At 40.5% G+C, this 17,114-nt stretch overlaps 1 protein-coding gene across 1 annotated transcript in view; it reads right to left on the bottom strand.

The window, feature by feature from the left end:
- Positions 1-340: 340 nt before the first annotated feature.
- Positions 341-17,114, bottom strand: part of lhfpl4a (LHFPL tetraspan subfamily member 4a) — a 191,553-nt gene continuing 174,779 nt past the window's right edge. Inside the window, exons 4-5 of the mRNA XM_072581993.1 lie at positions 16,042-16,056; positions 341-12,777 (exon numbers count right to left, since the gene is read on the bottom strand). Of these exons, the coding sequence (XP_072438094.1) occupies positions 16,048-16,056 (9 nt within the window). The 3' untranslated portion in view covers positions 341-12,777; positions 16,042-16,047. The remainder of the gene's footprint in view (positions 12,778-16,041; positions 16,057-17,114) is intronic.

Raw genomic sequence — 17,114 nt, 5'->3', positions numbered from 1 at the left:
ATAAAGCTTGAAAAATTTGAAATTATTATTTGAAAAGGAACCCTTTTAGTTAATCTATTTTTCTCTGATTTGAGCAGAGGTGAGTTATTAGGAACTCATCTCTCATGTGAAATCAGAATTATACATGATTGTGGGTAAATATTACTCTGTGCTGTTGGAGAACAATGTTGTCTGAAGAAACTTGAATAGCTGTCCTGGCAAGATGAAGTCCATGCTATTAATGTAAAAGGGAGTAATCATATGATGGAGTAATGAGCAGTATTAAATGAGTATGGAAATTCAGCAATAACAACAGAGAAAGTAATCAAAGCTCTTTGTCTCCTTGTGATATGAAGTGGTTTCTTTATTTTAACATCATTCCAACTACACAGAAGCTAAAAATTGCATCGCTTATATTTAACATTATTTAGTTAAACTAATATACCTAAAAGATGAAAATTTGCTTGAATTAATGACACAATATCTCTCCTGAAATGATCAAAAACTGTTGTACATAGATTTTTGTTTCAAACTACAGACTTATTTTCAGATACAGCACAGTAACTGTGGTAAAAAAGAAACAAGAGATTTACAGCTTTACCCAGTATCAACAGGAAATCGTAATAAACATTTAGTCAAATGACTGGTCAATCAGAGGGCTCAATGGTTTTTAACGCTGGCTTCACGTTCTTTGATATCATAAATGTGTGACTATCGTCACATTTGAGAGAATTGATTGGTTGCAATCAATTATTAAGTTGATTCATCAGTATTTACAATCAATGTAATGATATAAAAAGGGCCCGAATGGAAACCAGAAGATGCGGTGACCACTCTAATGATACCTTATCCCAAACAAGATTGGTGAATTCTAGTTCTGCTTGGTTGGTGGGGAATTTGAAAAAGAATGATTTTGGATAACCCTCTGATACTTAAAAAGAAAGGTTATTTCATTCTCCTCCTGGGTCATACACTACCACTCCCTATCACGAGAGGCAACAGTTCACTTCACCAGAATGTCTTCGTTTACCTGTTTCCTTTTTGTACGATTTTCAATCTTAGGATGTGCAATAATTCCCAAAACCCCTTCTGCTTTTGCTCCTTCAACCAGAAAGGGCATGATCCTTGTGACTTTCAAACACTATACCTATTCCTTCAGTAACAATGATTGAATGGTTTGGGCAATGGGGCTTCTTGTCTCTCTGTTTTCTTCTTGAGTGGATGGTTAGCAAATGCGTCCCCCTTGTTTTCATATTTCCTTCTTTGGCAAAGAGTGTGGAAAGGTCAGGAATTAGGCTTGTTCCTTCAGTTCTTTGTTCCTTCCCAGTTATGTACAAGATATAGAAGGAAGCATGAGCAATGGATTATCTCATGGTTGTATCTTAGTGGCGAGGAACATGTAACACTGGGTGATGAAAGAACTTACATCTAGAAGCCAAACTTTAGCTTGCAGGGAGGATGGGAGAGACCACAAATGTGTTACAATGGACTAGGAGGTATAGTACTCTTACTGGATGAGACTATTCGTGATGGTTGTACCTAGTGCTTCCCTATTCCCTGAACACTGGAGCATCTAGCAATCCAACTGAGTTTTGATAAAGCAACAATAAAACTCAAGATTCTGGAATCTTAGCACCCAAGGATAATTAGACACAATGAAAGCCTACTCAGTGCTAAGTAGAAACTTTGGAAGGTGACTCAATAAAGGAAGAGATGATTGTACACCTATTAATTTTGAACCCCTGTCCATCCGAACTAGATTTTTGACATGCCTCTAAGAAGAATCATCAGCACAAGTTCCTTAAGATGCCTATTGTCATTGTTAAAAGATCTTTTTGAATGAGGTGCGCTGCAGTGACAGAGAACAATGTAAAGTTTAGTTTGAAGGTGTTTCCAAGGAAAAAAAAATCACAGCGCAGGTCAGTAATGATCTTTGTTCTTGAAGCAGAACCGAAATCAAACTTTAACTCAGTACACAGTAGATCTTTAAGGACAGTTTTGCTTTCAAGTTTGGCTAATGTACTTGTCCAGATTATGCTACTTCATTGAAACAAGAAATATATCCAGCTACCAGATAACAATCTTCTCATAACAGGTGATTTTTTTTTGATATTGCTTCTTACTTCTATAATTGTTGCACTATCGTTACAAGTTAGTGCTTAGGATTGTACTGAAGTGTGATTCTTTTGGACTGAGACAGCATGCATTTACCTCTCTGAATTAAGTGATCAATGTTTGAAAATGTCAATTAGAAGCAGTTTTTTTAAAATAACACTGGTGGGTTGGTATTCTGTGTAAACATTTCAAATATATTAGACAACAATCAGAACTACCATCACTTCCTTCTACAGATGAGGAGGTTCACGGAGATGATGGCATAATGGTAATGTCATTGGATTAATAATTGGATTAATTCTCTGTGGGGCTCAAATCTCATCTTGATATTGGGACAAATTTAAATTCAATTGAGAAAATCAGAATTGAAAGCCAGTATCAAGATTGGTGACCATGAAACATAGAACATAGAACAATACAGCACAGAGCAGGCCCTTTGGCCCTCAATATCGCACCGACTTGTGAACTATTCTCAGCTCGTCCCCTACACTATCCCATCATCATCCATGTGCTTAACCAAGTTTTTTAAAAATCTCCCTAATGTGGCTGAGTTAACTACTTTGGCAGGTAGGGCATTCCACACCCTTACCACTCTCTGAGTAAAGAACCTGCCTCTGATATCTGTCTTAAATCTATCACCCCTCAATTTGCAGTTATGCCCCCTCGTACAAGCTGACATCATCATCCTAGGAAAAAGACTTTCACTGTGTACCCTATCTAATCCTCTGATCATTTTGTATGTCTCTATCAAATCCCCTCTTCGCCTTCTTCTTTGCAATGAGAACAGACCCAAGTCTCTCAGCCTTTCCTCATAAGACCTTCGCTCCAGACCAGACAGCATCCTGGTAAATCTCCTCTGCACCTTTTCCAATGCTTCCACATCCTTCCTGAAATATGGAGACCAGAATTGTACACAATATTCCAATATAGTTGCAGCAAGATATTATGGCTCCAGAACTCAATCCCTCTACCAATGAAACCTAACAAACCATATGCCTTCTTAACAGCACTATCAACCTGGGTGGCAACTTTCAGGGATCTGTGGACATGGACCTCAAGATCCCTCTGCACATCCACACGACCAAGAATCTTTCCATTGACGCAGTACTCTGCCTTCCTGTTATTCTTCCCAAAGTGCATCACCTCACATTTAGCTGCATTGAACTTCATTTGCCACGTCTCAGCCCAATTCTGCAGTTTATCCAAGTCTCCCTGCAACCTGTAACATTCTTCCAAACTGTCCACTACTCCACCTATTTTAATGTCATCTACAAAGTTACTAATCCATCCACCTTTGCCTGCGTCCAAGTCATTTATAAAAATGACAAACAGCAGTGGTCCCAAAACAGATCCTTGTGGCACACCATTAGTAACTGGACTCAGGCTGAATATTTTCCATCAACCACCACTCGCTGCCTTCTTTCAGAAAGCCAGTTTCTAATCCAAACTGCTAAATCACCCTCAATTCCATGCCTCTGCATTTTCTCCATCAGCCTACCATGTGGAACCTTATCAAAGGCTTTACTGAAGTATTGTAAGAACAATTGTTGGTTGATGTTAAAAACCATTTGATTCACCAATAATCATCAGGGAAGGAAATCCCTGGTCTAGCCTGCACATGACTCCAAATCAACAGCAATGTGCTTGAGTTTTAGGTTCCTCTGAAATGATTGAGCAAGCCACTTTAATGAGGGACAATTAGGGATGGGCAATAAATGCTGGCATTTCCAGTGATGCCCATTTCCCAAGTTCTAATAAATCATCTATTTATAAAATTTACAATTAATCTTCCATTTATACGCATGTCAGCAGAAACCCTGTCATTACAATACCAGAAGAATCAGAATGCAACAGTTAAATCTTCCAATGTTCACTTCCTTCAATGGATTTATGTTCAGCATTTTAGTGAACAATTTCAGCCTGTATCAATCAAGTTGAAATGGTGGCTATGGTCCAAGGATTTGCAGCTTGTGTTTCTTTTATATTTTGTGATATATATAGACATCAAAATGTCCCTAAATCATCTGTGATCTCCAGCAGGAATATTAAAAGCTCAGGGTATTGTAGTTCTATGAGAAACCTTTTTCACAAATGCTTACTATTTCTCTAGTGAACCATGACTGTGTAACTGGCTGCTCCTCACTGCAAGTATCTGGTTACTTGTGAACACAACTGAAAATGATATTATTATAATTAATAGCTCTAATTGCCTGTTTTTGCAACTTGTGTAGATCTAGAGGCACGTAGTGAAGGTAATTTTGCCCACTGCTTATTAAATTTCCGTGTTGGGTTCATACAGATTGTATAGAATCCTGGGTAACCCTGGGTGAATATTGTACTGAATTGTTTCTGGTTATTGTTGAGGTTGTTACTAGAGACTCTGGATTCTAGAATTTGAGATGCGAAGGACCAAATGGCGTAGTGCAGTCATAAAGTCAGCATAGTACAAGAGAGCCACTCTCTCATTAGACCAAGAGAACTGGTGGTAGTTTAACCTGAGTGTCACCTTGGCTCAGGCAAGAGGCAAGGTTGAGAAGGTGGGACATTCACAGGGACTACAGCCAATATAGAAACTGAACCCGCACTGTTGGCATTCCTACACATCACGAACCATCTGTCCAGACAACTGAGCTAACTGCCTTCCTGGTGCAATCAAACAGCTGTATCAAGCAGAATTCCATGTCTTCTAAGTCACTTTGAGGAAATGAAAGACTGAAAGATAATAGACAGCACAATGTCACTCCAAGTAAACTTTGGTCTTCAATACTGCGGTCATGGCAGAAAATAATTGTGTAGGAAAGGGGTGACCTTGATATTGGAACTTACTTGGAACTTATTTGTTGTTCAGGGCTAAGATGATAGGGTAGCACAGTGGCTAGCACTGCTGCCTCATGGTGCCAGGGACCCAGGTTCAATTCAACCCCTGGGCAACTGTCTGTGTGCAGTTTATGCATTGTCTGCTTGGGCTTCCTCCAGGCACTCTGGTCTCCTCCCACAGACCAAAGATGTGCAGGTTTGGTGGATTGTCCAGGCTAAATTGTCCATAGTGTTCAGGGATGGGTAGTTTTGGTGGATTAGCCATGATAAATGCAGGGTGGGTGGGGGTTTGGGTGGGATGCTCTTCAGTGAGGGGGGTTGATGTGGACTTGATGGGCTGAATTGCCTCCTTCCACACTGTAGGGATTCTATGATTCTACAAGAAGTGGCCTATTAGCAAATTGCCACATTGTGCAGGCCACTGAATATTCAAAGACAAGTAGTTTTTTTTTAGATTAGATTACTTACAGTGTGGAAACAGGCCCTTCGGCCCAACAAGTCCACACCGCCCCGCCGAAGCGCAACCCACCCATACCCCTACATCTACATCTACCCCTTACCTAACACTACGGGCAATTTTTAGTAAGGCCAATTCACCTGACCTGCACATCTTTGGACTGTGGGAGGAAACCGGAGCACCCGGAGGAAACCCACGCAGACACGGGGAGAATGTGCAAACTCCACACAGAGAGTCGCCTGAGGTGGGAATTGAACCCGGATCTCTGGCGCTGTGAGGCAGCAGTGCTAACCACTGTGCCACCGTGCCGTCTATGTTTCACAAGTTTGTCTTTCATAAAGTTAAATCTCGTCTCAACAACTTTTCTTTCATAGTTAAAACTATGCTTATTGCAAAATGTTATTTTGCATAAGATCCCATTCAATATCAATTTTCTGTTGATAGTTAAGGGGCACATGAATCTGACCTTCTTTCCTGCTACAATGCCTCTTTTGCAAACAAATACAGTAAAGGCTGGAACGACTCAGCAGTCCAGACAACATCTGTGGAGAGAAATAGAATTAATATTTCAGGTCGATGAACCTTCATGGGAACATTGATGAATGGTCACTGACCTGAAACACTAACTCTGTTTCTCTGTCCACAGATGCTGCCTGACCTATTGAGCATTTCGAGCATTTTCATTTTCTGATTCAGAATTCCAGCGTCTGGTCAATTTCGCTTTTGTAGATCCGTCACTGCCTGCAACACCATTCCATTACAATTTATGTAAAGAACTGTATTCTTTCCCAGCCATTAGATGTGTCTCATTAGTCTTGCTATGTAATAACATAGCAGTGATTAGAAATCCTCCAGGCCTCCAGATTTGGAACACATAACAAAGTGAAGATATTTCTCTTTGAGGAAAAGCATATCTTAAAGATCAATTCCAGTTTAAATCAGTGTTAGTTAAATAGCAGAGGTTAAATGCTGGTTAGATAGACTCCAGTCAGATACTTTCTAGTCAGAGTTTTATTTCAGCTCACTCACTTCAAAATCTAGCTCCACTCATTACATATTCCCCATATACATATATATCAATGTATGATACACCGAGTCAAGCTCACATTAATTCATTTATAACCATCATCTGTTCCCCAGTTTCATTTGGTCCCAGGATTCCCCTTCCAACTCTTCTCAATGATAAAAGTGTTGACTGTGAGATAAATTGAAATTGCTCATAACAGTATTAACTCTGTGATAAATTGAGATCGATCTCATGAAACTTCTAATCTATCCATAAACCAATAGCCATACCAAAGCTTCAACTAAAACTCATGGGTTAAAATCTATGGCAACAGGTAAAATTGATTTTTATTTCTTGGATGGTAACATTTAGAGGCCTTCTATCTTACTGAATTTTCATCTCTCCCACATCTTGTAATGATGGTGGTATCTGTCATTGGTTGAAATCTACTCTGTAATGCAATATATTCTCTGATGGCTTCACTTCTGCTTTCTCAGAAATGGAAGTTTTGCAAAGAAAGGTGTTGTGGAATTTTCCATTCCTCTTAACAGCTGTTCAGGTAGCTAAATATTTCGGAGCAAGCAAAGGATGTCGTCCTCACTGACGCATATTGCTCCAAAGCAAATTACTTGACAAAAATAATTTTACATGGTCTATCAGATTTAATAAGAAACTGAGGGACGCTAAGTCCTATCACTGGCTGACTTCGACTTACAACCTGGTGCATTACCTTGAGTAGGTCAATGGGGTGTATGACTTACCCTGTTGCTCTGTTCCTAGATGTGTTACTAGTATCAGAACATGGAATGAAAAGCACACTATGATCATTGTGCTTACCTTGATAATTTCAAGTAGAATAATTACTGGGTATAAGAAATGTCTTTCAAAACAAGAATAATAAGTTAAAATTGTCACCACACATATGAAGATATCACACTCTAACGAAGGATTTTAGGTTTGAACAATCAATTAATTGTTAACTGGGAACGATCGTTGATGGATTAGGGGAGTGATGAGTCTTCTTAAAAAGATGTTTCACTAACTTCTCATTTTCAAAAAAAATGAGTGGAAATGCTTTAGTGATGTATCCTGAGGTTATGAAAATATAATCTATTGTTTCTGTTGATATTTCTTCACGAGTGTTGTATAAAAAGTTTTCACCCACTGATTTCTCTGACAAAATCAAATAATTCAGCAGAGCCTTCGCTAACTAGAGCAGGGCAGTTCTCCATTCCTTCATCATGCTGGTGTTATTAATCAGTGCATGGAGTTGAGATAAAGTCTGCTTTCACAAACATACTATTCACTGATTCAAAGATTTTGATGTTCTCTACACAGTGCTGACTCCCAGTTCTGTGTATATAGTGTCTTTGACAACATGTCAGACACATTTGTTCACTAGCCCCATTACAGGATAGGCAGTAAGATACCTTTAACATGATCACTGAAAGCCCTTTGATCAGTCATTTCCAGGAGAGCTCTAAGGAAACTACTTATAATAGGGATAGATTAATTTAAATGCAACTTGCCACCTTGTTCACTTTTATGATTTATGACTATTCATGCACCCTTTTAAAAAGGTTAGATTATGTCCCCCATCGACAATGGATCCAGCTTTTTGTGATATGGGATCAAAGCTTTGCACTTAAATACATCAATAAATCCAGTTTGTGATGGAAGCTGCTGAAAAGAAATGTGAAAATAAAAGCATGTTTTTTTTTGGTGGGAATCAGTTTACCAGGTCTGACCTGGACTGTTTCAGGTAAAGGGTTTCATAATTTTCTCCTGTGGCAATTGATAAGAATTATTATTTTGGAATAAAAGCCGGGTTGCCTTTTGTGGTCTGCATGAGATCACTCTTGAGTTCCTTGTTTAAAACCAGTTCATTGTTGTATTAAAGTTTATGACTGCCTAGAGATACTGAGGATTAACTCTGAAAGTGCTGACGATGGCCACAATTTGCCAACTGGTTGCATGTAGGGATCAGGCCGTCTGTTCTTGTGTACTTCTGGACCTGAACAAGAATTTAGTGTTTAATGGGTGGTGGCACAGTCCAGCAATCTGTCCTCATCGTAACTGGCAAAACACTGACCTCCACCTCTTCCACCAGTCCCCAGAGGGGAAAGGCGCCCTGAAGGCCAAACCTGCTGTCCTCTCCTACAGGCACAGCATTCAGTCTGCTACCCTGCCAGTGCCCTCGCTTGGCTGCCAGCCCAGACAGCTGCTGCTGCCCTTGCCACAATGGCACAGTGCTCAACTGGCCTTTCTGCGTCATCCTCAAAGGCTGAGGATTCCTCCAGTGAGGGTCAGCATGCTGTAGCCATGGGGTAACATTGTGTAGAGAGAATTGAGACACTATGAAAATGCACTAGGGTATCAGTTGCTTCAATATGCAATATGGAATGACTTTTTTAGCGATCCTTCACTGTGCCTTACATTGTGAGCAAGCAGACATTGTAAGGGTCAGTGACTGAAAGAAGATAAAGTGTAGGATGGCTGGTGAATAGTGAATTAGGATTGTGGTACAGATGACATGTTCTGACGAGTTGACACGCACTCAGCTGCGTACTGGAGGGCTTCTCTTAAGGAGTCACGCAGTGGCAACATTATTTCAGCACACCAGTCTTCTGCTGTATTGTTTATTGTGTGGCAGCCAGTCTTTCACTGGTGTGTGTGTGTGGGGGGTGTTGTGGTGGGGTATGGGTGTGGGTGGGTGGGGCTGGGGGCATGTCATCAGAAGTACTCATTGTTGCTCAATAGCACCCCCTCCTTGAAATTATGGCTCAGCTGTCGTTGGCACATCTGACTGCCACAAAATGAATACATCATGACTAACAATAGAATACCATGGCAATGACCTGCATGATTCGCTACTTATTGTCACACACCAGTTGGATTTTGGAGTGCAATCACTCTCAGTTCCAACAGAAGGCAGAGCTGGCATGAGGAGCATATACAGCAAAGTACATACAGTCAATGGTACCGTACTCCATGGGATGCCTATCGTCCTAGCAAAGTCATGTGGTGTGCTCTGTCAGTTTTTTCTCATAAGAGGTGATGAAATGTAATAAGATTGTCTTCGTATACAGAGTCCCAGTAATTTAGTATATGGAAGAGAGACTGAACCATATTCACTGGAATTTAGAAGAATGAGGGGAGGATCTTGTAGAAACCTATAAAATTCTAACAGGACTAGACAAGAAGGATGCAGGAAGCATATTCCCAAGGACTGTGGTGTCCAGAAACAAGAGTCACAGTCTAAGGATATGGGTAGGTCATCTCGGACAGAGATAAGGACAAATATCTTCACCCAGAGAGTGGTGAGTCTGTGGAATTCACTGCCACAGAGAGCAGTTGAGGCTGCTTCTTGAATATTTCAAGCAGGAGTTAGATATAATTCTTAGGATTAAAGGGATCAAAGGGTATGGGGTGAAAGTAGGAACAGGGTATTGAATTGGATGATTAGCCATGATCATGTTGAATGGTGGAGCAGGAACATTTTCTATGATAGTTCAGACAGTATTCCTGGCCGAATTTGAGGGAGGAAAATTGCTCTCTCACCCTCTGGGGTGACTATGACCTTCTGTTGAGAGCCCTTGCTCCCTTCCCTCTTCCCCACCCTCTTCCAGCAATCTGTCCTACATTGTTTGGACTCCGTTCGGGCTATACTGCATTCTTACGGGCACGTATCCTGCTGCATTCATATTCAGGAGTGCCTGGTTTTGTGCAAGAGCCTTAGAGTTGGTAAAATTTCCTTCAGCACCTACCATGCCGTAGACCATTGCAACTTGAAATAATTAAAAAGGAAGCACCCCAAGCCCCTGTAGAATCATGCTGACAGTTGGAAGAACTAAATCAGCAACTAACCTGTAATAGTTGATAATTCATTTCAATTGATTGTGCAGGCTGGACAGTGAGATTTGGTGAAGTTGGGCTGGGGGAAAGTGTGCGTTGTCTTCCTGCTGCTGCAGGGTTAGGTTACGAGCCAGCATTAGGTGGAGTGCTAAACTCCAAGATGGAATGGATAGTATCAAATCAGTTGCATGCTGACTGGCATTGTGACCTGCTTGCTCTACATATTTCTGATGGATGTACACAATGTGCGCTCCAATGTGGAGCAATATGGTATCAGGCACAATTAATCCCATAGGCATGTCCACACCCATTCTGAAATCTGAGGGTTCATGTTACATAAATATGGGTGCAAGCCCCAATTCTCACCAAGATACCTCAGATGTACATAAAGTCATCGATATGTGAAGCCTTTTGTTTTTGATGGACTGAAGTTCCATTTTACATTGGAAATGGTTCCATGTTATTGAGACACAGGATCAATAGTTGTATTTGCCATGAAATTGGACTCAGACTTTAATTTGCTTCTGTCATCACTAATGGTGCACTGTGATTACAATGACTGGTAAAGCTTGAGCAGGGCTTTGGATGTCGGTCGGGATGATTGTGGATCTTCATGGGGTTTCAGGATTGTAATTTTGAGCAAAGTTTGGAAAACCAAAGCTCAGGTATTGCCCATAGACTACTCCACATATCTGCCATTAGGTGGTTAGGCCACTTATAAAATGAAAGGTAACCACCAAGGCTGGAGCTACAAAACATGGATTATTGTCTTTTTCCTCAAATAGGGTGGCATTTATGAAGACATGGATGCTGTGTCACGTGAATTACCTGAATGACCTTATCTAACTGCTCCAAGGTTGAGCACCAACAAAATGTGGCCAGGCAATGAAATACACGCTAAGCCCAACCGAACCTTCTGCTCAGGGTATACCCTCAAACAGCACCTCTGCTGCATCCAGCCTATGTCTCCTCTCTGCTCTCCTGGACACTGTGGGAATCAAGGGAGATTTTAAACAAGAATCACAGTCTAGATTGTGGCTGGGATTCATTCCTTGTGACTTGAAGACACTCGCTAAATTCACATTTCATTTTCTTGAATTTCTAAAGATGAAACTATATTCTGAATGAGAGGGAGTTTGGACAAAGACTGGAGCTGGCCATGAAACTGTGCAAAATATCTTCTCTGTCTCTAGTTCACCTTGGAGCAGTTATTTGTCATGATATAAGTTACTTCCTTTTGAAAATAAAGGAATTTAAATTAAAAAAACAGATTGAATCCTCAATTAACATCAGTGAGCCCAGTCCCACTCCTCTCACACAGCCTGATCCATGGACCAGATATTCTCTGAAACCTCCTCTTTCCAGTGGCACATTATATATATGAATTTTAGCACCAAATGTTAAGGCCCATGTGAGTGTCGATTCTCAAATCCACAACAATAGGTAAGCTAACCAATACATCTAAGGATTAATAGTTGGCTTGGGGATCGTTGAACATGAATGAGTTCTTTTGGTGTCTCAGGTTTGAACCAGGTCACATTTTGGGCTGGGTAAGATCAGTTCTCAGGTCAACACGGCTCTTGATTAGTTTTGGGCTAAATCTGTTGTCAGAGAGTAGATTCCACTCATGATCTGAAATAAGTTGGACGAAGGCCAATGAAAGCAATGCAGAGACAGGTTATCTTTTTCTATGTGTTATTCGTGTATACACATTGAGATGCCTGCGCTTCAGCCTAATACAGCATACCCCAGGCATACCATAAAAAGGGATAAATGAGTTATCTGGAACCCAAGCACCAGTGAACCTTGCCTACACCAATTCAGTTCTTTTGAGTGATAGAGTCAACAGTATCAATATTGCCCTGTAAAGCTGTTTGAACCCAGGAGCAGACAGGAGTTAATAAAGCAGTCTGAGCATAGAGTTTTTTTTAAAAAACTGAAAATGCCTGCATGGTCTGTCCACTGTCATTCCTGATATATAACAGAAGATCTACTCTGAAGCTTTCTGGCATGTAGCAACGTTTTGTTAAAATCCTTTATACATGTGCCACTAAATCCTATCTTACCCTGTATTTAGTAGAATTTACATTATATATTTCGTCATTTTTAAACTTTGTACAGAAAAATATCAAATCAACTTTACAGTCTTGTAGTCAAAGTACAACAAAGTACAGAATCAGATACCAATACTGTGCTGTATACAAAGGTTGTATGCACCTGGTGTCTGTGAAGTCAATCCTGATTGGTGAATACATACTGTTTGATCCAGGGTCCTTGCAGCGTAGTACATCACTGGCTGTTGTGTGGAGAATGTCCTAGTGGAAGCTTTTCTCTAGAGCAGCAATTTCCTACATCCTGTGGAGGAGGGGGCATGGCAGTCTTTGTAGATGTAATTTTTTTTTGTTTTTCCCTTGTGTCTTTGTTTCTCAATTTTGTTTTTGTGTTTCAGTAAAAAGGTCTGTGTCGTTGTATTGGTGTGGTACTTAAAGGCGTTTTAATCTCAGTGATGTTGGCAAGTAATGAGGCGTCTGCAACATTGGGTTTTAATCTGCAGAGGAGGAAGGAGGAAAAAGCATATTAAGTGTGAGATTTCCGAAAGGTTATAGAAGACAAACACAGTCATTTAATGTCATAATTCCATAATAATATATTAACAGTCTAAGACAAGAGTAGACTTCTGATCCATCTATTCTTGACCAACTTATTCTCTAACGCTCAAATAAAGACAAACCAAATTTGTCCAATCTATCTTCATAGCTAATATCCTCCAAACCAGGCAACATCCTAGTAAACCCCTTCTGTACCCTCTCCAAAGCCTCCATTCTTCTGGTCTTGTGGTGACCAGGACTGTGTACGATATTCCAAATGTGCCTAACTAAAATTCTATACAGCTGCAACATCATTTGCCAATTTTTATACCCTATGCCTGACTGATGAAGGCAAGCATGCGATATGCTTTCCTAACCACCTTATCCACTCGTGTTACCACTTTCAGGGAATTGCGGACCTATATGCCTAGATCCTTCTGTATGTTGATGATACTCAGGGTTCCGCCATTTACTGCATACTTCCCTCCTGCCTTAGATTTTCCAAAATGCATCACCTCACATTTATCTGCCATTTCTCCACCTAAGTCAGCAGCTTCTCTAGATTCTGCTGCATCTTCAGGCAATCCTTCTCACTAGCTGCAGCTCCCCCAATCTTTGTGCCATCTGCAAACTTACTAATCAGCTCACCTACATTCTCTTTCAAATCATTTACATATGTAAATTCTCCCAGTACTGAACCCTGCGGAAAGCTGTGGTTGCAGATCTCTAGTCAGAAAAAAACCATCCACCGCTATTCTCTGTCTTCCATGATTAAGCCGGTTCTGTATTCACCTTAACAGCTCACTGCAGATCCCATGTGACTTCACTTGTTGTATCAATGTGCCATGAGGGACCTTGTCAAAGGCCTTGCTAAAGTCCATTTGGATAACATCTACTACCCTGCTCTCATCGGTCATCTTTGTCACTTCCTCAAAAAACTCAATCAAGTTTGTAAGACAAAACCTTCTCTGCACAAAGCCATGCTGCCTATCATTAATAAGTCCATATTTTTTTCAAATGTGAGGAAATTCCATCCCTAAGAATCCAATGATTTCCCTATCACTGATGGAAGGCTTACCAGCCTGAAATTTTCAGGATTATCCCTGTTACCCTTCTTAAACAAAGAAACAACATTGGCTATTCTCCAGTCCTATGGTACATCTTCTGTGAATAAAGAGAATACAAAGATTCATATAACACCCTGGAAATTTCCTTACCTACCTCCTTCAGCATTTTGGGATATACCTCATCAGGTCCTAGGGACGTGTCTACCTTAATCCATTTTAAAACACTTCCTTCTTTTCTTATTTTGACATGCCCCAGAATATCAACATAACCCTCCCGTGATTCATCACCCACCATGCCCTTCTCCCTTGTGAATACGAATGTAAAATATTCGTTAAGACCCTCACCCTCTTCCTCTGGCTCCATGCATAAATTCACTCCCGTCTCCTTGACTGGACCTACTCTTCACCCTCCTCTGCCACATCCCCACCCAAATTCCTGATGAAGGGCTTATGCCCAAAACATCGATTCTCCTGCTCCTCGGATGCTGCTTGACCTGCTCCAGTGCCACACTTTTCGACTCTGATCTCCAGCAACTGCAGTCCTCACTTTCTCTTGGACATACCCTTTCTCTAGATACCTTATTGTTCCTTATATATGTTTAAACGGCCTTGGGATGTTCTTATTCCTGTTTGCCAAAGACATTTTGTCCTCCTAATTCCTTGTTTGTGGTCTTTCCTGTAATCTTTGCATTCTTCCAGGGCTCTGTTTGTCTTCAATTTCCTAAACCTTGTATACACCTCCTTTATCTTTTTGACTAAGTACTGAATATCCTTTTTGAAAAATCTACTGATCATTTATCTCCTGCAGGCAATCAACCAAAATCAGTTCATCTCACCAACAGTTACCATTGGAACAGAATGCTAGGAATGAGTTGTATTTATACAAAACCTTTGATGCAAAAATTATAATTCGTTAAGTGATGCAGGGGTAGTATCGAAAAAAATAAAGATTTGGAGTGGATGATCATCCATAATCAAACTGAATGGGTGGAGCTGGCACAATGAGCTGAATGGTCGATTCATGTTCCTAAGTAAAGGGTGCGCTAAGAGGAAAATTAATAATAAAACAGGGAAAAGGGAGATCAGTCATGGTGTGGGATGGGAGAGATGCCTGTAATCTTAATTTAATAAGACTGGACCTTAAAAAAGGTGAAAATATGGTGAAAAATAGATATGGAAAAATTGGAGAGGCAATTGAGGGACAAGGGTTCAGATGGGAACATAGGTACAGGAGTAGGCCATTCAGCCCCTTGAGCCTTTTCCAACATTCATTGAGATCATGGTTGATCTACGGCCTAATTCCATATACCTGCCTTTGGCTCACATCTCTTAATATCTTTGCTTAACAAAAATATATTGATCACAGACAGTAGAACTACTGACAGTACTGCTGTCAATCTGGGCTGAGGATCTAAAAGGACAGATTTGGTGACTGAAAGCAGTGGCTAATTACTGAGCGAATGGGTTTATGATGGGGCTCAGAACCACAGCTTCATTTGTTACGTACTTGGAGAAAATGTCAGCTCATTTCTGACTTGATATCATACAGGAACACAGGAGTAGTCATAGGGTCACAACACAGGAGTAGTCATAGGGTCGAAGTAAATAAGAGAGAGATATACAGGCGTACCCGCCCCACCCCACACCGTACGTTCCAAGATGTACCGCGGCTCCCCGAAACTGCGATAGTAGCAAACCCTATAATTAACATGGGAAATTTACCTCCCCGGCAGCCCCCAGAATTATTTCTGGAATGTTCCATGTAATATTTCTGGGCTGCGGCAAATCGTGGATAACTGAAACCGTGAAAACCAAATCTGCAGATACGGGGGTTCTACTGTATATTGAAGCTGATTCCACAGCATCAATATTACACATTACAATTAGCTTCTCACCCATATTATACTGTAACAATGCAAGAGGTAGACCATCGCCTCATTTCTGCACCATCTCAGGAAGGTCACATTGTTACATTATATAACACACTAACCACATGATTATTGGAATATTCCATCACCAAAAACACACCATTGCATTCATGTATCTCTTTGCCATTTTACTGTAGTATCATAGATTTTGCACCTTGACCAATGGAATAACTTGTATATGAAGGTGACTGACTACTGTGAGAATGAAAAATGACACATTCAGTCTTACCTCACATCAGATCCTCTGAACAGCAGGAAACAGAACAGAAAAACAGTGGTAAAGAAAGATTTAATCAAGAAAAGCACAAAACAAAATCCAATTCGGGCAGTTCTCTTCTCATACAGGAACAAAGCAGTAACATTCCAATATACACAGTTCTTCCACACTTGGGAATGCATACCTTCCGACACTGATTTTCATAATATGTTCAGAATTCTTCCTGAGATTCTATGGAACTATATTTTTATTTTTTTTAATTCTGGCAAACGATGCTGAGGTATACTGCTCGGAGGGAAAGTTGATTATTTGAATCTTTGCATCTACATCCTTCTCAAGTTACTGATTTGTTTTTTTCACCAAATTAGGTCTTGCCTAGTCAGCATTATGGAACTTTACAGCATAGGAACGGTCGGAGCAAATTACTGTCGGTGCTGCAATTTGTACTGTAAACAATAAAGGCTGGCAATCACAGCAGGTCAGACAGCATCCATGGAGAGAGAGAGCAAATAATGTTTCACATCTACTCGAAACGTTAGCTTGCTGTCTCTCCATGGATGCTGTCTGACCCGTTGCGAACTCCAGCATTTGTTGTTTTCAACATAAGGAGCGGGCTATGAATGGGTGTGTCTCAGCCTCTGCCAAAGCAACTCTGGAATGGACTTTCAGAAAGTTTAAATATCTTCTTTCTGATGGTTTTCTTTCAACCATAGATCTCCACAGTCAGAATAAACTGGCTCCACCTCAAAATAAGGGAGGCTAAAATTGTACATATTTTTGTTACACATGAATCTGTAATGATATTCATTTCACAACACCAAGAACTGTGAAGCGTGTTTATAAGTCCCAACTGCACTAGCTTCCTTCATTAAAAGAGTACTCCAAGGAACTACTTCATGTTCTATTTATCAAACCTTGTTAGTATTTCCTGCCAAATTTCATGCTGAAAGCGCAGTTTTCCAATTTTAATTCATTCGAAATAAAGATCAGCTCATGGAAATTTGTGACGTGAATTCATGTCCATAATTAATCAGGATGAGTCCCTCCAAAACGATGTCACCTAAGCCATTGCAGAGTGAGTAGAC

The sequence above is a fragment of the Chiloscyllium punctatum genome, chromosome 12 (genome assembly GCF_047496795.1).
Source record: "Chiloscyllium punctatum isolate Juve2018m chromosome 12, sChiPun1.3, whole genome shotgun sequence".
NCBI classification, from domain to species: domain Eukaryota; kingdom Metazoa; phylum Chordata; class Chondrichthyes; order Orectolobiformes; family Hemiscylliidae; genus Chiloscyllium; species Chiloscyllium punctatum.
Note: the sequence above shows the minus strand (reverse complement) of the source record. Positions and strands in the feature narration are given on the sequence as shown.